The 21471-nt window shown below is 38.9% G+C and overlaps 1 protein-coding gene across 12 annotated transcripts in view; it reads left to right on the top strand.

The window, feature by feature from the left end:
* The window catches only part of HDX (highly divergent homeobox), a 54900-nt gene that overhangs the window by 18920 nt on the left and 14509 nt on the right, over positions 1-21471 (top strand). For all 12 annotated transcript variants that reach the window (XM_029996996.1, XM_029996993.1, XM_029996991.1 and 9 more), the window contains 3 exons: positions 1198-1251; positions 12391-12537; positions 18560-18767. In XM_029996996.1, coding sequence (XP_029852856.1) covers positions 1198-1251; positions 12391-12537; positions 18560-18767 — 409 coding nt within the window. The remainder of the gene's footprint in view (positions 1-1197; positions 1252-12390; positions 12538-18559; positions 18768-21471) is intronic.

The raw sequence follows: 21471 nt of genomic DNA, 5'->3' as shown, positions 1-21471 counted from the left end.
GCCATCTGGGTGGATACTGAGGATGCATTTACAGCAGATTCTGTGGTGTGAAGCTGTTGTGTGGGATATAGAATTGTAATAGACCTAACTTGTTTATACAGAATTTCTAAAATGTGTGTGTGCAACTAAGAAATGAATATTTTAGACACAAAAGCTGGTGTAAACTTGCCCTTAGGGGGGAAAGGTGTTCATTTCTAGCCCCTGTCAACCCGCCTTGTGCTGTAATAAGAAAGTGTCTGACCTTAGGTCACCTCCAAGTGCTTCCAGCTAAAAGCTTGAAGAATGAAAGTATCTTATGGCTTGTACACTAGACAAAGTGTACCAGGTATTCTATATTTGGTTATGCTCATGCTACAAGATTCATTAGTAGAGCACTTCGCAAATACAAAAACGATTAGCGTAGTTTGATACAGTCAGCAGAAGTGCGGAGATTTTTCTTCCTCACATACATAGTGTGTATAATGATTTGAGATTGATTAATCTCTCAAGAGCTATGTTTAGTCTCTCAAGCATTGGTTGTCTGCAGCAGCAGATGAACATGGAATCCTAAATAAGCCTAAAATATTCCAGGCTGTGACACGTTTCAGATGGCCAGGAAAAACAATCCAAGATTATTATTTAATAAATTCTGACCTCTGGGAATGATGGAGAAGCAATGGGAATCAAGGCAGCTAACCTTTGTCTTCATACCCCTTGCCCTTCCTTCTCCTACCTGATGTCCCTAGTTTTTCTGCTAATATGCGAATCCTTAACATCTGACATTGAATAGCTCAGTTACTAACGTGATAGGTTTTTTTCTGAAAGTTTAACTGTTGTAATTGAAAAATATGTGACAGCAGTTCTGTCACACATTGGCCCTTGTCTAACTCCAGTCTGCTTAATCTTACCAGTTTTGTGACGCATTGAAAGTGAAGAACACAAAGCTTGTGTTCTGAAATACAAGTTTTGAGATAGCAAAAGTACAGAAACACCCGAGTTGCCGTTGTGTTATCTTACCCTTACCCTTTGTTTTTAGCCTTACAATAGTAAGGCTATGCGTGACTTTGTTTTGCTTTTAAATCTTAACCTGTTTTAAAGATGTTCTTGTCAGAATTGAATGCACAATACTGAAGTCTTCTGAAAGCTGCTTAGTTTTTGTTATTATAGCAACCTAAGCTGTTGTTGTTTTCTGTTCTGTTTCCTCCTTCCCCTCTACAGATTTCAGGAAACCTTACTGTGCCTTGGATTACAGGTTGTTCCAGAAAAAGAGCAGTAAGTATATCTCCATATAAGTATCTAATGCATCAAGTGAAGGAATGAAAAGTTTATAAAAATGCATTTTTGAAAACGTTTGTTCTATTTATATTGTGTGGGGGTTTTTCCCCTCTATACTTTGACTAATACAAACATTGTCTGCAGGTACAATGTTTCATTTAATGTAAAGTTGATGTATATCTTTAAAAGCAGGTCAAGGTCATAATCCTGTGTCAAGTAATGTGATACCCAGATATATGAATAGTGCGTTTAGCTGAAATATAACATCTGAATTGATAAGGACTGAGAGTTTAGAGCTCAGAATAAGTTTTTTGTATTGAAAGTGAAATGATTGTTAATTGAGGCAACCGAATGCTTAAGAGAGTAGCTCCCTCTTCAGCTACTCTGCACATTCACAGAATTAGTCCACACTACCTGTAGTAACTTTATCAAGTCTAATTTTATCCACATATATGTCATTTCACATTAGGCAGAATCAGCCAAGTTGGTGTCCTCAATTCACAAATGACTCCAAACCATAACACGAGGTATGAAACAGCTTTTGTCAGGAAAATACCTCTGTCCAACTCTTTTGTTTGATTACTGTTCAGCATTTCCATTCAAGAGTAGTCTGCTAGCTTCTCTTTGAAGAGTATGTCGATTCTGCTTGCTTACCATGAAAAGACACCCTAAACCTGCAGGTTGGATGGTACAACCAAGCTTTCAAGAGGCTGTTAGATATTAGTCCAGCTATATCAGAAGCAATAGCTAGGGAGATGGCTATCATGATAACCAAACTTATCCCATCAACCCCCCCCAAACCATTGAGCTGTGAGCGTCATGTGTGCTGCTTTGGCAATGATGTCTAGGTAATGGAAGAACCTTTCCTTGCCTTCTTCTCCCTTCTGTACCTGGTACTTTTTTCTTTTTTTTTTTTATGATTTTCAGTTCTTCTGTTTAGTCTTCAAAAAGTGTGAGTTTGGTAGCATTTCCTGTATAAGTAGGAGTCTAAGGACCACCACATTAATTGTGTTTTCTCTCAGGCTTTTGCTAGATGTTAACTGTACCACACTTCTAGTTTCTGCAGACTTTGGTAGTATCACTTATTTCTGTTTATATAGAGAACACTTTATAAGAGCATCTCCCAGAGGAACCAGTACTTTTATACAAATTCTGTTGTTGCTTATTCCGTCTTTTTTTTTGTTGGTTTTTTTTTTCCTGAGTCCTAGTTCTCTTGAGTAGGCTTTTTTAAATGTAGCCCTTTTCTGGAAGGCACCTTCCCTCTATCACTTAATGACCTTTTAAGACACCAAGCAGCTGGTGAGTGTCCTAGAGTACAGTTTCACTGTTCAGCTGAGCTGATTTCACAACACATCACTGTTGAAAGGGGGAGGTTTTCCACCCCCCCCCTACTGGTGCACTGCCACCCCATCCATAGCACTGGTACTAGTATCTAATTGCAAGGTAATCCAGGTCAAGCGTCTGACCTGTCAGATGCATACTCTTCTGCTGAGTTTGTCTTTAGTGAGTTGAATGTACTTACTGGGGATCAGACAAGTGCCAGAGCCAGCTTAAAGTTGGCAGCAGGAGCATGTGGCTGGGAGCAGTAAAGGGAGTGGGGCATGATGCTGTCCCCTACTTTCCAGCACTGGATAGGTTGTTGAGGCATGGTGGTTGTGCTAGATATCTGACACAAGCTGTAGAATAAATTTTTGCAGTAAGTTTACAACCTTCAAGGATGTGGAAGTGCCTGTTTATTAAGGATGGTTATTACGGAATTCTTTTTCCTTAGACCTTTACTCCTGTGTCTTTGTTAATCAATAAAATGCATAAAGCCTGTTGGTTAATACAGTCCCATTTGACAACATCTGTTTCCAGATTTGTGGATGCGCTTTCTCTGATTTGAATGCATAATTAGCCTTCCTAAGGAGACAAGTTTAGGAATTGGCGCTCTAAAACTGCTGTATACACACAGGTGTAAGAAAACAAAAAGAGAGAAAAAGCTCCTACTTCCTAGGAAACTTCAGTTTCAGATGTGAAAGTCTTTTGAAGAAAGACCGTGAGGGAACAGAAATAGAATGGATACAGTTGTAGAACTGCGATTATGGCAATTACTGCCATTCAAACAGTAAAAAGGCTAATCTGTATTTTGTTTAAAGTGGAGAAGATAGTCCTTTAGATGCTCTGAATTTTTAATCTTTTGCCTTGATGTTTTGTTTTCCTTGCCCTGTCCTTCAACTGCATCAAGAGAGAAATAAAAACTGTGCAGTTCTGCAGAAGCTCTTTCTAGTGTGCTCAGCTATGCTGTAAGATGACGTAATCCTGACTGTTAATGAATATTAGTCTAGAAATATCACCCTCTCAGTTATTCATGAGAATGTCTTTGGAAATTACAGAGTTCTGTATTCAGTCGTGGTGCATGTGCAATGCATTGGCCTTTACAAATGCATTGATTTTTGGTTTTTCACAGGGTGGTGGAAGGGTAACAAGGATTCAAAAATAGCAGTGAAGATACTGGTTGAAGACAATTAAAAGGGGGAAAACATATTTGCTTTTGTCCTTGCATTTAAGTCTTGAGTGTACTAACTGTGCTTAAGTTACATGTCATCTGATGTCTTAGCAGAATGGTTAGTGTTTATGGTAGCTATGACTTGGTATGCTAACTATGAAAAGCATTTGTCACATAGGTGTTGAATCTAGGTAAGCTGTGCCTGGCTTAGTTGTGAAGTTTTATTTTGGGGGGAGACTGGGAGTTTGGTTTTTGGGGGTTTTTTTAAATGTCTAATTAGAAACTGTTCTAGTGGTCTTAATAGAAAGTCTGAAACACAAAGTTATTAAGAGAGCAGATCAAGGTGTTATAATTATTTCTGCCCATCACCCTTCAGAAGCAGGCATAGTAAATCACATGGTATGTAGCATGGGTCTTGGGTGGGATTTTAAATGAAACTTAAGTTGTCTTTCATGTTAACGCCTGGGCTAGTTCGTGCGAGGTTTCAATGGAACACTGCCCTCAGTGGAGAAACTCACGGGGGAGCTGGTCTTGTATTTTCCCCCTACCTGGAGCAACACTGCATTGTAGTGATGGCTTCAATACCTTCTTGAACAGTGAACTGCTGCACTTTGGTGGAACTTCTGCCATAGGTAGGTTGGCTGAATCTGCCTAGAGCTTCAGCTTGGGGTCTCTGGCCTCTCCATCTGGCATGTATTTTGGGGGGCAGATACCTGAAATGAGTGGAGAGTTCCCGTGCTAAATTTTTATTTTTAAATTGCTTTTTCCATATTGCCTATTTGAATAAAATTCTGGAGATAGTGGCATTACAGTGCTCCCCTCAGAGTCCTGCCTGTCACAGAAAGAGTACAGTAGATGCACTTTGAATCAGGTAAAGGAGCTGGTCAGTGTGAAACCTGCCACCAGTTGTGCTGGCACAGCTGTGGGCATGGGGAAGACAGCTGGATTGTGTGGAGGAGACTAGGTGGGGGAGATACATCAATATAACTACTAAAGAAAATACCTTATTGGACTACGGTCTATAAGTCTCATGCAAACTGTTGGCTGCTGCTGTAAGCCCACATGCACTGGAGGGAAAATATCTTAGAGTGGCTTTTAAAGTAAAATAAGAACCCATAGGGATTAAAGCTACCTAAAGTCAAAGTATACCTTAGTTGTACCTTTTGTTTTAAAATTATACCAGTATTAACTTGTGAAGTTCTCTTCACCTGTTTGCATTCCTCTCCTCTAGAAGGGCAAGGGGAAGAAAGCTGTATTTTAGTCAAGTTGGTTAGAGCATGTCTGAGTAAGGTAGTCAGAGTCTTCAGCAAGAGAGACAGGCAAGCCAACCTGAAGATCTCAACAGGACTGAATTGTGAACACTGTCCTTGTTCATGTTTTCTGTGTCATTTGGATAACTGGTTAATGTTTTTCCTCTTTCTGTGAAATATTTCACCACATTATCTCAAGGTATTTCACTTTGTTAATGTTTACCTTAGATAATAATAACATGCATAGCATGTCATGACCTTCTTGCTGTGAACAGCACCTTTTCACTACTCCCAACAGCAATCCTTCAGTTAATGCAAAGAGAAGGCAAGTCTTACCATCATTTCAGACAAAATACATCTTTTTATTATATGTCATGCTGCACCTAAGTTCCACAAATCACCTAGGCTTATTGTACGCTGTGATCCTGCAGGCTGGAAATACGTCGTATCTGGCCAGGAATTGGAAAAGCAGACTTTGTAGTCAAATATGAGGAAGACATTAATAGATTAAGTAAGAATCATGATAATTACTGTCTAAATATCAGTTTACTTTGCGGCTGAATGTTCACTACTTAAACTAGTTCAAAATCTCAAGAAGAAGGGTCAGTTGTCAGTTTGTGTGGATTGGAAGTTGGTTTTGGAAATTATGGAGTGAGATGACTGGAGTTTAGAGGGTAATTTTTTGGCTAGACTATTCTATTGCACTGATATCTCTTTCTTTTTTTCCTTTTTTTTTTTTCCTTCTTAGCTGTGTTTGGTTAAGAAACACATATTAACAGAATATATGTAATTTTGGCTGAGTGTTGAAGCAGTTACAGCTCTTTTCAAGCTGTGGTACTATGAAATATTTATCAGTCCTGCTTCCACCGCAGCAAACTTCAAGCTTACCCAACCAGTGGGAAAAGATGCAAAAAGTCTCTCTTCCAGAAATCTTAACAGTTTGTGCACTAGCAGTGTGTTAGCAATAATAGTTTAAGGCTGCCTTCAGACGCTGTTTGGCTTGCAGTCCGTTTCCAAACACCTTTTTGCCTGAAGGCTGTGCAGCTTGCTGCTGTATCTTCTGCTCTGAATGAAGCTGGTAGTAGCAACTCTCTCCTAGTCATTTGCTTTGCTAGGGGCCTTCAGGTACATTTCTTTGTCCTCAGAAGATTGAAGGTATCTCGTGATGGGTACTTACCTGCTCACGTGATGAGAGGGGACCTGTCAAGACTCAGGGAAAGGCAGTGTCTAGATACCAGCTCTCTGAATCGCTCTGGTAGTTATGGCCACCAGTTGCCTTTCATTATTTTTCCCTGGGGAGAATCATGCATGGCCTGGGAGTCTTTAGGGCTTTACTGTGTGGAAATGCATGCAGATTCTGCCTGTCTGTGGAAAGTATGGTTCTTTCAAAAATGCTTCCGATTGCACTGCTCCTGCATGGGCAATGTACACTGTGTATGAGCATCAGTGTCTAGCCAAAGCAGCAGGACTGCTTCTGTAGCAGGAGGCTGGGTATCACTGAAATGGGGGACAGCTCTGTGACAGTTGTGAAACCTGAAATTAAAACCTCAAACTGAAGGAATGTGTAATCTGGCATAGCTTTAATGAGGTTAAATATGCTGGTAGTGTTAAGGGAAATATAGACCCTCAGAATTTGTGTATGGGCAATGAAATCAAGAAATAATAAACTGAAGAGTAAGAATAATATTAAATGGTGCAGATGGGAAAGGGGGAATATATGTGTGATGATTGATATAGAAATAACTATTATTACATACAAATAAGATCCTGAGATATGAATTGATAATCCTCTGAAAAGATCAGTTAAACATTAAGTAGTGTCAAAGTTCAGAGCACTGAATGCTGGCATCATTAGGAATGGCGAACAAAGTAAGGTAACACTATGCTTGTATAGAAGAATCTAGGATTTGTTCATATCTTGAATGCTGTGTGCACTTCTGATCTTCCCATTCCTCCCAAAATATAACAGAGAAGCAGTGACAGTGATCAAAGGCACAGAACAGCCATATAGTGAACAACTAAATGGGCTGTATCTCTTCAGAGTTGAAAAGAAGTGACTGGGAGGGAGTGGAGAAGTGTGATGGAGAGCTTTAAAAATATGAAGAGTGTGGAGAAGCAGATACGGACTTACTTGTTCCAGTGTAAGAGTAGGTATCAAATCAAGCTAGCCTTAGATTGGCTCAAAAGGAGATTGGACGTGTTTGTTTAGGGTAACTTAAAGTAAGAAGTGCCTCCAATTTATAAGATACTGGATTGCTAGGAAGTAAGTGTCACTGTTTGTCCTAGTTTACTTTTTACTAAACTTTAAAGAACCTTTAAAATATACAAAAAAAAGTATTACTCTCTGAGATTTCTTGCTGTTTCTCTGTGATAGAGTTTCTGAGCGGTAGTGACTAAAATTTGTTGTGAGAGGTTTGTTTGCTAGAAATAACCATTACCTTAGAACATTTCATCACAGAGCATCAGAACTGAACTGTTGATTTAATATGATTTCACTGCAATTTCAATAAACATAACTTTTTGTTAGCAACGTACAGTGCTCAGCCGCAGCATAAATGCAATAGTTATTACATTTATATTAAAGCTCTAGTTCTTTCATTTTTTAACGTCTTTTATTAATAATCTGAAGATTGTGTATAGCTTTTGTGCATGTGGTGTGAAACATTTTCAACTCATGCATAAAAACTGATTTAAAAAAGCAGGCTCTAATAAAAGATGGGGTAAGGACACTCCACTGCAATGCAATTATTCATACCAATTATAGACACCAGATTTGCACCACAAATATTGCATGCACAGTGAGTATTATGAGGGGCTTGGCAAAGTGCCAGGAATGTCTATAATAAACTGGGTCATCTCTTATAAGAATGTTACTACACTTGAGAGGTCAGGGAATAAGCAGGGTTTAACCCTGCGCTCGGCAGAACTGCTGATTCAATTTGTTCACAAGGATTGCTTTTCATTGTGAGTTGATAGTCTATTTTCTGCTGGAAGAAGCTTCTCTCTGCTTTTCAAACTATGGACAACAGAACTGGTAAATGTAGAGAATTCAGCAAACAGTTAACACTGCTGAGGATAAAGGCAAGCCTCAGATCAGCAAGCAGGGGATCTGAAGAGAGGAAATGAGAATTGTATTCATAATAGTTGTTATAATGAAGTGAAAACAAGAACTGAATTACTGGCTTGTCTTCAGCTGTGGAAAGTTATGTCCTAAATATGAAGCTTTCAATATTATCTTTAGATATTTTTTTCCTATGCTAACTGATGCATAACCATGAATGTTATGATATTTATAGGACTGTGGGTTTTTCCTCTTGTTTCTTCAGCTCCTCTGATGATACTAAGCATGAGAAGGTTATTAACTAAATTGATGGAAGTATAGTTATATGTTCAATGTAGAAATTCTACCCTTTATTTTCTCACAAAAGTAATTAACTTTTATAAAAGCATTATGTAATTTTGGAGCAATTTATAATGCAGGTGTCAAACTTAGGTATAATCTTTGTCAAGGGGACAATCCTGCAATTGAACATAGTTTGTGATTTCCCTAAGAAATTCATGAAGAGGCATATGGCACCATCAGTTATACAAAGGTAGGTAGTCTGGATCTACATTTTGGACAAGCTGAAGTGTTATTTACATCTAGTGAGCATGAGGGTCGAGACTGATCCTGTTACAGTGGTGCAGCAAGTGAGAGCAGAGTAAGTAAATGATCTTCCTTTGTGCTCTCTGAGATACCGTAAAGCAGCTGACATTGTGCGCAAGCGTGCAGGCAGACAGCTCCTGCAGCTCACTTCATACGCGGTGACCTGCTAGCCTTTCAGCAGCTTCTTTGTGAATCAGAGCCCTTAAATGTCGAGAATCTTTCTTTTGGGGCACTGGTAAAATTTCAAGTCCAGAAACCTGATAGATTCTGTTTTTCATTGCTGCAAAGACTGACCAGCTGTAGTACAGTCATGACGCTGCCAAAATGTACCTTTCTGAAGACAGCGCTTTCAGCTTCTCTGAGGCTCAATTCCTACCTGCTTGGCTGTGTTCAATAGGTTACTCAGTGCTGATCTTGGTGGAAAAAAATGGCAAAAATGAGATAGAGACTCCAAAGTAGAAAAATTAAAGCAGGGTGAGAAGTACTAATTGGAGAATACGCTGAGTTTGCTGGGCTGGATTGAGCCAGGCATCTCAGTAAGGCTGCTCTCCTCCACCCTGAGGGGGACCTGACTTTTCATACCATCTTCTACTTACATCCGCTTGTTTTTCCCCTCAGTTCTGTTCCTGCTTTCTGGACTCTTTCATGTGGTGTGCGTTGTGGGTTTTTTGTTTTTTCTTTCATATCAGTTGACTGAAAAGACTTGTTCTCCATTTCCTTCTCTGACCTGTGATCGGTATCAGTGTGATTCATGTGCTGCTGCACGAGTTCTTCAGGAACAAGTGAAAGGATAAAGTACCTGGTGTGGCAGTAACTGCAACAAAAAAGCGAAAATACATATTGTCACCTGAAACACTAGGGATTATTTTTGACAAGGAGGTAAAACAAAAATTTTAAGTTCCCCCACCCCCCCCCAGTAAGTGGCTGCAAAAGACTTCTTTGGGAATGTAGCTACAGGAGAGTTCCTGTAACTTTAAAACATCTACTTTGATCTAAACTGTGGAGACTGACTCTACAACCCTGGTCTTGTAGCAAAATTATATAGCAGTTGTGAGGTGACAACCATTGAATAGTGATTTATCTGATAAGATTTTTATTAAAACATTTGTAGTAGTTCATCAGAATTAACATACATCCACCTAAAATGAAAAAGATATGACACTGCTTTTTTAAGTAAAATTTTTGAAGGCCACGTGGTTTTGCTAAACACTGCTTTCTCCACTTAGAATTCTTGTATTTAGTAAGTAAAAGCTGAGCAGCCTCTGCACCCTTCCTACAGTACCATCCCTTTGGTAACTCTATCTGTAGTCAGTTATTGTGTGTCTTTTGTCTAACATGGGATCCTTTTGCATATCACAACTATAAAGCTTTTCTCTTAGCGAGTATTCTTGCCCTGTATTCTTTCAGTAGAAGCAGCATTTTGTTAGATAACCGGAAAATCATGTGGCAAGCAGAAATCTGAACTTACTCCAGCATCAGCTGTGCAGTCTTTGGTTTTTGTTCTAATTTGGCCACTGCAACTAGGTGAGAGAAGACAACACTAACTGGAGTTTGCTCCCTTACATCTGCGGCAATATTAGGCAGATTTCCTTTTGCTTCTCTCATTTCACCCCACCACTGGGGATGGGAAATTTCCACAGCATGTTCCAGGTGGATTATTTAAGCTGTGCATATTAAATATGAAGAAATTTTTTATTTTATTTTCCTGATAATTGCAGATCGCAGGAAGCTGTGTCAGTGGTGGATTGTTACAGCAGAGTTGTCAGCGTGAACACTCCACAACCAACAGCGAATGTTACTTACTTATTTATGTCTAAAAAATGCTCAGTGTACTTTAGAAGGTGAAGTTGCCCTGAGCGTTCAGGAAAGCGGGATAGGCCACAGTGACTTGTTTCTCTGTGTAGTTTGAGTGTTGCTGTCACGCTCCTTTCTGCCTTCCCTTTCCTCAACGCTTGGCTGCTGCTCGCCGACTACAGAGCAAGAGCTCTTCCCATCATTTCCAGAAGTTACAATCTATTTTCCCAACAGCTATAAGAGGAGATATTGCTGCAGCGATTCAGGAGATAACTATACTTTTGTACTTTGGAAATGGCTTGGAGCTCAGGTCAGGCGTGCAGGGAAAACCAGCATCTGCTAAGGGGTGAGTGGGCATCAGGGATTTCGCTTTGCTCAGCAGGGTGCTCTTGAGGTGAAGTCCACTTACTGCACTTCGCTGCTCATCCTAGAGCAGCCTTGAAATGTGCCAACTAGATTCCTTTTAGATTAAAATAGACTGCGGCGTGCCGTCTGGGAGTGCATCTCGTGTGCTGTGGCTGCTAATAGGTGCTCGGTGTGCAGGACCGGAGGAGAGCTGCTCCCGGGCAGCGTGCGTGGTGTGCCCGCGGGCTCTCCGCACCTCCCGCCTGGCTCTGCAGGGAACCTCCGGGGGTCCTGCGCTCCCTGCCTAAGACGTCAGCTGATGGATGGGCAGCTTCTCTAATTCTGTACCTGAATGTAGGAAATGACAGCCAAGAAAAAAAATCGGAGTGCCTGGTAGCAGTTGTTAATGGACCATATTTGAATATAACTGGTACTTTTTTTTTTTTTACTGGACCACCTGGGATTATTTCAAGGAGGCAAGGGTTTGATACCCCTATTTTATGTTCATACATTAAGGAGACTCAGGTGCTTCTAACATTTTGAGAAATAGTAATTTTTAAAAGAAGAAAATTGCAGGGATTACCATATTCTGAAGATGAACAAAAATTAAAATTGGTAACTGTAAAAGATTGTCAAATGATTCTAGTTCTGCAAAATTTATTTTTACTCCATTTTAAAGTTATTTCATTCTAACTTTTAACAGTTTTTAAACGAGCAAACCCATATTTCAACTATTGAAATCATGATTGTGTCTTACAAAATTCAGCTGTTGAAATAATGACAAGTTTGGCACATGTGGCTACAACTTACTAGTGCAGACTTTATTGTTGCATTTAGGTACTACTAATAGCAGGAGAGATGACAAGCATGGGTTAGTGTAAAGAAACTTTAGATTTTGGTTAAAATTCTGGGCCAAAAGCTTTTGATAAAGCTTGTAAGTTCTACTAGCAAATGATACCATATGCCCACAACAGTTCAAGGAGTGGTAGGATGTCTAGAATTTGTTTTTCAGTGTTACTCCTTTTATCAGTAATCCACTATCACATATTTTGATAAATGTACACAAAGAGTTAGGGAACTTGCAAATAAACAGTGGAACCAATTTAAACTCTGAAGCTTACCAAATAAACATTAAAGTATTCCCTTTAGGAACTCAGAATCCTTTGAATTATGCATGTATTGTAGTTTGCAGTAAGATAAAAGAACTCTAGGTGGGGGAGGGTGAGAAACTTGAAAAGCCTTAAGGAATAATTTGCATAAATTGGGTGGAGAGAGTAAACAGCACAAGGGGAAAAAAGTTCTTTTCAGTAAGGCCTTATAGAATGAGATAAAACAAATTAAAAAAATCAGGTGGAGTTGAAACAAAGCTGAAGTGCTTTAAACTTGTGTTAGCACTGCCATTGCCTTTAAAGCAAATCCCAGGGAACTCTGTACTGCCCTGGATAAAAAAACAAACTTAAAAAAAAATTTCTTAAGGGAGAGTTAAAAGAGAAGAAAAGCCATGGAGACAGTATAACATGTGTGTCTTACTGTATGCAAGACCTCTGGAAATTAAATGAATAGCATAGGCAGAATTTTTTTTAAGTCTAACAGTATTTTTTTTTATCTTACAGTTACAGGACCGTACACAATTTAGTGACCGAGACTTAGCTACCCTAAAGAAATACTGGGACAATGGCATGACCAGCCTGGGCTCAGTCTGCAGAGAGAAAATTGAAGCTGTGGCTGCAGAATTAAATGTTGACTGTGAAATAGTGCGGGTAAGAAATCTAGAGTCTTCCCTTATCTTGTCGCAGAAGCAAAAATAGGACAGATGAAAGCCTTTAAAAATTTCATGAGGAAGCTTGAAATAGATTTCACGTATTACATAATGAATGACCATGTTGGGAAGTGCTCTCTTGCTCTTTCTGCAGTCTATATATAGAAAAAAGCCCTCAGGTAAGAGTCTTATTGATCAGCAGCAGCAGGAGCACTACAAGCTGTCTGACGTTCTCTTTAGACTTGAGTAAGATTTTAAGTAAAAGTGTTACATTTTTTAGGGATATCCTAGAAGACTGAAAAGTGCTACTAAGATTGCTACTAAGATACAAAAAAGCCTTTCTAAAAATACAGGGGAAATATTTCTCATTACTGCTTATAGGAAAAAATCATTGTCAACATATGAAAGAAAATGCTCAAAAATAAGAAAAAAATATTTTACAAGACTGTCCTGAAGCCAGGTTGAGATGTGATAGAGGGCAAAGGGTACCGCAAAGAATTCTGGGTCACTTTAACTTGATAGTCTGTATAGGTGTTGTTGAGGAAGGATTGCTTTAGGAATTACAGGTTTGGTGTAGATAACATGATTCCTGAGAACCATTCCACATTATCTCTTCCAGAGGTTGGGAAGTTTGGTACGGCATCAGTTGTTGCCACTGTATTCCCAATTACCAGACACATCATCACTCTCAAACTGTGGGTGTCTCATTCGCTCAGAGTGTTTCCATTCTTCAGAAAGCAGTCTGACTGTCTTTGCAGTTAGTACAAAAACATGAGTCTTCCTTTCACTCATAACAGGCATGACAATTGTGACTAGTGCTTTCAGCCTTCATCTTCTTTTTCCACCTCTTTCTTAAAATTCTGACATTGCTACAAAAGCAGAACTAGGAGCCCTTATTTGAAACTCTTCTTTTATGGAGATCTCTCTTGTGTTGGTGTATCAAAATGGTACCAAAGCTACTTTCAGTATTGAATGCTAATTTGGTTATTTACTGGCTTGTTTTCCTAAGCACATGTGAATTATAAAAAATTAAATTGTACTTTTGGAGGCTGAAAAGAATTACTCTTTTCTCTGTAGAGAACAAAGCTTCTCCTTATTTTCCAAGCTCTTCAGTTTGCTTTCTGAAAGGTGAAGCTGTTTCCACTGACAGCATCTCAAAATGGGCCTCCTGGATATGAAATACCTTATTCACAGGACAGTAAGACTGATACCCATGCTTCGCCTCCCTTACTTTGCTCCCTTAAGAACATCCTTACTGGCACACATGCGATGACAGTATGAAGTTCTGTATACATCTTTCAGTTGCATCTGCTTGAAATGCTTTTGTCTTCAGGGCAGGTATACTAGGCTCTCATCAACTCTGTAAGACTCTCTGGCATAACCTGTATTAGAACATAGACACACGAATGAACGAAAAGATTTCTTTTCTTCTTAGTAACTGGTGGTGTTACCACTATCTGTCCTACCTTGGCCTCTGGTTCCTCTGTATGGCAAACTTGAGAATTGTAGTAAGAATTAGGTGGAGGTTGGTCCTGCACTATGCTGTACTATATTTTTGGTTTGTAAAGGCTGAATTAATGCTACAGGACATATGTGAACTTCAGTGCTTCCTGTTGTCCTTTCTCTAGGGCATGTTCTGTGTGTACCAGCTGTAGGACAGGTATTTTCCATCACGTGCTCTAGAGGATCTGTCCTAAATTTCTTCTGGGACCTATATAGGCACATCGTATTGTGCCTCTCTCCTTACCTGCCAACCTGCATTTTCTTCAGTAGGAAACACTGATGTATGGAGGTTAGTGTGCAGCACGGTCTTTTTCTCCTAAGGAGTCAGGACACAGCAATGATGCAGTCAGCTGTAAGGCGTGAGTGAACCACAGCATCTCCACCCTTTACTGCATGTTCAGCCAAGAAGAGTTGGACTGAGGGACACTTCTGGAAAAAGCTCTCCAGTTTCAATACTTGTACTTTGTTGCCTTTGGATTTCACCCTACTTTGAATTCTAGGTAGTGTGCAACTAGCAACTGTTTCTCCATTGGTGATGTAAAAAAGAAAAAAATAGGGTATGTCAAATAGTACTAAGTACATCTATAAGACCAAGAAAATACATATACATCAAATAATACACACAACAAATATATTATATAAATAATATAATTTTATATAAATATATATAACTAAAATACTTATATATACATATCACTTGTTTTAATTCAATTAAATACATGTCTCCTTTTTTCCCTTTTAATACCTTTTTTTAACGGAAATTCATGATTTGTCCAGATAAATGTTGCTTTTGGAGAAGTACAAATGATTGATCTTTATGACCCATACTGGCGTGAAAGATCTCCAGTACGAAAAGTATCAAATCTGTTTTCCAGTACAAGGAAAGATAGTGTTTGCCACTATGCATAGTTCCACTGGATTTGATCTTTTAAGGTTGAACAGGGCATTTTATTTGGTAAATTTTGTAATTCTAGTAGGAGAATGGACTTGCAAAGTGACTGCTGGTTGTACCTGAACATCATGAACATTTGCACCCTCAAATGTCTTTCATGTTCCCAAGACACCAAAAGAGGGAAATAGAAAAAAAAAAAAAAAAAAAAAAGAGCTATGTTATATTTAAATATGTGAACTCTGGCCAATACTTCATTAAACTTACAATATTTCTTTGGCTTACGTTATAATTATTGCTGATTACATTTGTTTGGGGGTTTTTTGTAGTTACTTAGACATTTTTGTTTATATTTCTCTTGACTAATTCTATTCATTCATACCAAAATAGCATCTGAAAGCAGAATAGTCTTCTTGGCAGCGAGACATTAGACATTTGAGAAAGACGGGTGACAACTACCAAACTCCTCTGAAATATATGAGGAATATAAGAAAAGCGCATGACAATTTTTTATTTTTTTTATTGATAGAACATAAAGCTTTTGTACATAAGAGGTCAAAAGCTACTCCTAAGCACCCACCACAGGCTAAAGATACCTCCTCCTCTTTCCCAGCAGCTCATCAGATAAAAGCTGGATTATTGAAGGTAGTGCTTCAGCCTGAGTTTAGCGGCAAAATCGAGCAGTTGCAGCAGAAAGGCCACTTATTCTTCACAGCTGACTAATGGCTCTTCTTGCTGGGGGCTCTAGGCCTAGTCTGGATCTGGCTTGTGGTCAAGAGAGACATTGGAAAAACAACTCAGAATCTTCCATCTTTATTTTTTCAGTTAAGTGGAATTTCTGAAGGTTCCAACCTAGAATCTTTCTAGCATCTTGACACCCTAACCTCAATATCTGGAGAGCTGTAATCATGCTTTTTACGTGGCTCCCTGCCAGTCCACTTACTTGTAAGCTGCCTGAGGGCAGACATATGCTGGCTCCTTCTGCCTGGACCCCAGCCTTTCTTCCCTCGCTCTTGCCGGTCATCTGTTCAGTTGAAACTGGGGAAGTTGCTTCTGAGTTCATTGCTGGCTGCTGTAAGTAGGCTTAATGAGTCTGATCACGTGCACTTTACAGATGTTTGAAGTTTTTAAGGAGGTAGTATTTTAGGGATATAGAATTATTAAGCTGGTTTCCTACGTAGAAATACCAGTCTGCTCTTACACTCGCCATTGTAGTGCTCCAGAATATTCACTGTTAAATGTAGCATGGAGGGTATGGAGCCTTATTACTTTTCTTTCCCATTTTAATTTGAGACATTATAAAAATATGTTCATCTTCTATGACATATTCAGTATATTGAATGAAAGGTTTTATGCTTTGAAAGGTATATAAAAAGGCAAGTTCTACATTTCCCAAGTGCCTCAATTTTTTTCTGAATTTTTCAGTAAAAAAGAAGCAGGTCCGCTTTTAAATTTTATAGTCATTAGCACTATTTATTACCATCATAGAACTATGAGAAAATTTAAAGAATGGCAATACACTGTTTGGAAAAAAGAGACCTGGGTTTGGAAGGGGCTGCTTGTGTGGATTTTTTTCCTTTTTTTTTTTTTTTTTTTTTTTCCCAAACTGTATATAATGTACAAAAATATCTAGGTAGCTCTCCGTGTACCTGTTTCACATTCTTCAAAGAGGAAAATCGGCAAGCTGGGAAAGCAAATACCACCGAACAAAAATGATTAGCTAAAAATAGTGTTAAGCATGTCATCTTTTAGCTAGTTAAAGAGATTCAGCTTTAAGAAATATTTTTTTTTCAAGGCTGACACAGCATGAAACTATCTTTAGTAGTTGGGACTGCTGTTAATATTTCTTAATTTTTCAATTTGATAATCAAGGTATTATAAGCAAAAAGTTTAGTGAAAAACTTTTTCATGCCATATATCAGAGCTGTAGTTGAAGTGTGATGGGAAAGAGGAGCAGTGCAGGTATTTCTGAAATAAGGGCAGAGTAATGTTTAGTGTATCTTTAAAGAAAAAAATCCTATAATATTTTAATGTGTTTGGTAAACTCTGTTGGAACATAGACCTTATGGAAAGGATGTGCATTTTGCCATGCTCTGATCATATGTTTTCAAAAATATGAACTGCCCGTGCTTTCTAGAGCTGTGTTTGATTTTTAGCAATCCAGAAATTCCAGCACTAAGCATGATTCAGAACCTAGTAATGACCATGCTGTGCATACATTGTCATTGCAGTAATCAAGCACGCTCTGTATAGTGATAGCTTACGTGGCCAAACTTCACCGTTCTCCGTCCTGGGCCAGCGTGTGGTCAGATCCTGGAACAATGAGGATGGTCCCACTGGTGCTGTCAGCGCTGCTCCTATTTATTGAGTTTTAGATGATGTAGCGGTGGGAGGAGAGCCAGGTCAAGAAGACTGGAAGTTAGCAGTTGGCAAATAAGTTGATTCCTGGCTCTGAGAAGGATTTTTGGTTGCCAGTGGAAAACTGACTTGGATGGAACAAAGTGACCGGAGTACAAGAGCTGTTAAACAGAATTGAAATTAGATGAGAAGTCAAAAGCCTGAGTAATGCAAGGGAAGGGAGAGAGTTAAGAGGTGAAGAGCTGCAGACAATTCTTATTACATCATAAACTCTATTTTGAGTCTTTAATAACTTTTAGTGTGGACTTTTCTTTATCAGAGAAAGCAAGTTAATTAAGTTACACAGATCCACTTGGAGAATTTGGATGTGGGTTTTTTTTTTTTTTTTAATTTTATTTTTTGAAACACAGTTTTACTGATGTAAAATGAACTTAAAGCATCCATACCCATCTGATCATGAATGTGTTTCCAGGTTCCTTGGTCTTGGACCTGTTTCATCTCCCACCACTGCTTACAGTATTGTCTTAAATACCTTACTGCAAGCAATGTTTCTTAAAGACTTGTCTTCCAACCAAAGAGGACTTAAGGATAATATTGCTGTGAACTTAATTCTGCCAAGTTATGTTCTGTCATCAAAGTGGAGTGATGTAGAGCTATCACCTTGGACAATTTCTTCTGTGCTGTAGGAAATCCTAGAAGACATGGGCTGTTTGTGTCATTGGATGCTTTAGTCCCCTTATGAAAGTTGCAGAGTGGGAGAACCTGGATCAAAGATCTTATGTTAAATTAATTGAATAATTTAGGTGGGGAGAGACCCTACAAGGTCACCTAGTCCTACTCTTTACTTAGAGCAGGATTGATTTCAGAGTTAGGTCAGGTTTCTCAGGATGTTGTCCAGTAAAATGATGAGTACCTCCAAGATTGGAGGTGCCAAGACTCCTATGGACAAACTGTTCCAGTGCCTCAGTGTGAAGCATTATTTTTAATTTTTTTCTTAATTCCAGTCACAGCTTCCTTTGCTGTGACTTGTCAATGTTGCTTCTTTTCCTTTTGCTGTGCACCTTCCCTTTTCCCTTGTATTGGAGGACTGAACCTGGACACAGTATTCCAGGAAGCAGCCTCATAAGGGTCAAATACGGGGGAATAATCACCTCCCTTGAATTGCTGGCTACACTCTTGTTCCTACAGTATAGATATGCTAATTTCACTTGGTTGTGGGCCTGTTGCTTTTGTTATAGTTTCTGATATCATTCATGTTTATTTCTCTTACAAGACTTGGATTGGGAATCGAAGACGGAAATATCGTTTAATGGGGATTGAGGTCCCACCCCCTAGAGGAGGTCCTGCTGATTTCTCTGATCAATCTGAATTTGTTTCTAAATCAGCACTTAATCCAGGAGAGGAAACTGCTACTGAAGTGGGGGATGATAATGATAGGAATGATGAAGTATCAATCTGCTTATCTGAAGGAAGCTCACAAGGTATTTGAAAATGCAGTTACTACTGTGCATATATTTTTAATTTTGTGCAGTGTGCATGCTTTCGATTCTCTGTTGTACACATTCAAAAGCGTCTGAAAGAGTGTCTAACAGTCACAAGTTATCTGCCTCGGCTATACTGAAGGTACTGTTCGGTCTCTTTCTTCTACCTCTCGCTATATGAATTTTGTTGGGTTTGTTATTGCAAAGCTTGCAGAAACCTTTTATTGTAAGACCTCTGTTTCTGCCAGATTTAGCTGAAGTTAAATGACAAGTTCACAATTTGCTGGTGCAACTGAGAGATGGACAGACAGTACAAATATATAAGTCTTGCTTCCCTAGGAAGCCAGTTTTTTAAAAAATGCTCTCTGTTAACTGGCCAGTTCTGCACAGCCAGCTTGAGTCCATTCCCATTAGCCTGAATCACACCAACAATTTTCATCTAAATAAGCACTAATGTGTGCAGACCTGCTTGCTTTGAGCTGACCAGAGCTATGTACTTAGAGTTTTCCTGATATTAAACTCATGCTGATGAGATATGTTCAGAAGATTTATTAGCTCAGACTTGGTCTTGAACTAAAAGAGCTTCACAGTACGTCAGAGCATAGCAGAACTTCTGCCATTAAGCTGTCTGCGGTGCGTGTATGGTCTCTGACAAGCAAATACAAACCAACAGAAAAGATCAAAGTCAGTAGCAGGGGACTACTCAGGAAGCCTTAGAACTGCACATACGGGGTGCCTGTGTGTTCTCAGTAAATTGCATGATCTTGAGTGATAAGTGTCTCAAACTTAATTCCCTTTTACTCCACCTCCCAGAACCGCATGACCACGTTAAATCGATCTCTCCCTTTCCCTCTTGTACATTAGCACTCTGGGCCTAGGGCAGATGAACTGCTGCTCAGCACATTCACCAGCTTCACAAGCTCAACTAATTGCTCCCAGTGCTTCTGATTAGAAGAGATCAATAAAACCTTTGCTCTATAAACTAAAAGAAAGCCTGATCTAGTGCATGCTATTGCAGCTTAATATACCAGACTTGATCTTGTCATTTTGTCTGAACAATTTAAAGGAAAGAACTAGAAAAATGGAGAACTGCTGGGCATGAATTTGTGATAGCTTTGTCATATTCTACTGTAAAGAGAATAAGATGATAAAGAAATGGGTCAAGTGATTGACAGCCAAGTGAGGTGCAGAATCTAAGAGTCCTTGACTTGCCTGAGGTGTGGAAGGAACTGATTTAGTCAGATCTGCTTGAAAGAAAATGGTGATGGGGAAGAGTCTGAATTCTCTGTAGCTTAAAGTGAGGAATAACACCACATTTATTGAACGAGGCTTTCATAAAACAAGATAAGGCTGTAAGACTATGAGTAGATTATTAGAGTCAAAGCTTAAGGAAGTACAAGAAAATAGTAGGATTTCCACAGCATTCAGGAATCCCTCTTTCATTCCTTTATTCTACCACAAGAATTATGTCTATTAATTTCTCCAGTTCAAAGGAGTAGGTTTCACTGCTGCAGCTCAGCTTATTTTGAACTTCCTGGAAAATATTTCTTCCAATAATCATGTGTACTATTCAGTCACATGTATGTGATTGTTTTAATGTTTGAGAACTATAACTTTTGGTCCTAATTTATAAAAAAAACCAAAACCACAACACTCTCAGAGACAGGAAAAAGATATTTTTAGTCACCTAATTAGAGAGAAAGCATTGATGGCACTTGCTTTTAAAACATAGTGTGCAAATATTACAAAAAAAAAAAGAAAAGCTGTACTCGGATGCAAAGTTAAGCATTAAAGTTCTCATAATGCCTTACCTTTTTTAAATGTATGTTAATTGAATCCATACTTTGTGTAAATGAACACAGCTCTGTGGAGGCCATTATAGCTGTGCCAGTTTATATTAGCTGAGGATGAATATTTAAAGAGTTGAAAGTGCTGTAGGGAGTTGCTTCGTTCGACTATTGAATCCAAGTGGTGACTGTCAGGGTTAGCGAGTGACTGGTGCTTTAGACTGTTTCAGAGTCCCTGAGGTGCATCTTCAACGACCTTCGTTCCTCTGAGTGGAACGATGGGGTCCTATATTGCTCCCTGCTTTACAGTTCTCCCATTTGAACCCATTTGCTTTTGCTGCTAGCAGAATTTTCCTCTGAAATTGTGACCAGTGGCAGATTAAATTTATTTGAAACAACTTCAAATCAAATTTGCTCAGTATAGAGATATTTAATTGGTAGAAAACTTATTTAAAATAATTAACTATCTCTGTATGGTCTGGCCTAAATATTATCCTGTCTTTGCAAGCATTGGTAATCTCCAGTTAAGTAATGTTACCCCTCTGTTTGCGTGGAAGTGATACACCCCTGCATCATTATCTGCCCTCTTTCAGTATCCCACATGAACACTTGCTGCCTGTTCACTCACCATGCCTCTTTTTCTCTTTAGATGTGATAGCTGAACTGTTTGACCCTTTTAATGCAAGCTCTGTCCTTTACAGAACTGTGTAATTTTACTAGCACTTGGAAGCAGTGTATTTCCAATTAATAGCCTAGCTGTTAATGACATCATTTAAGTTTTTTATCATAGCTGTCTTGCTTCTGTGTTTTATTTCCTGACTTGCTGTTTCTATCAACCGTTTTCTTCTTAACAGTATATTAATGTGGAGAATTTAAGTAAATCTGAGAAACATACTTAATCGTAGGGATGAATAAGC

The sequence above is a fragment of the Aquila chrysaetos genome, chromosome 21 (genome assembly GCF_900496995.4).
Source record: "Aquila chrysaetos chrysaetos chromosome 21, bAquChr1.4, whole genome shotgun sequence".
In the NCBI taxonomy this organism is placed as follows: Eukaryota; Metazoa; Chordata; class Aves; order Accipitriformes; family Accipitridae; genus Aquila; species Aquila chrysaetos.
Note: the sequence above shows the minus strand (reverse complement) of the source record. Positions and strands in the feature narration are given on the sequence as shown.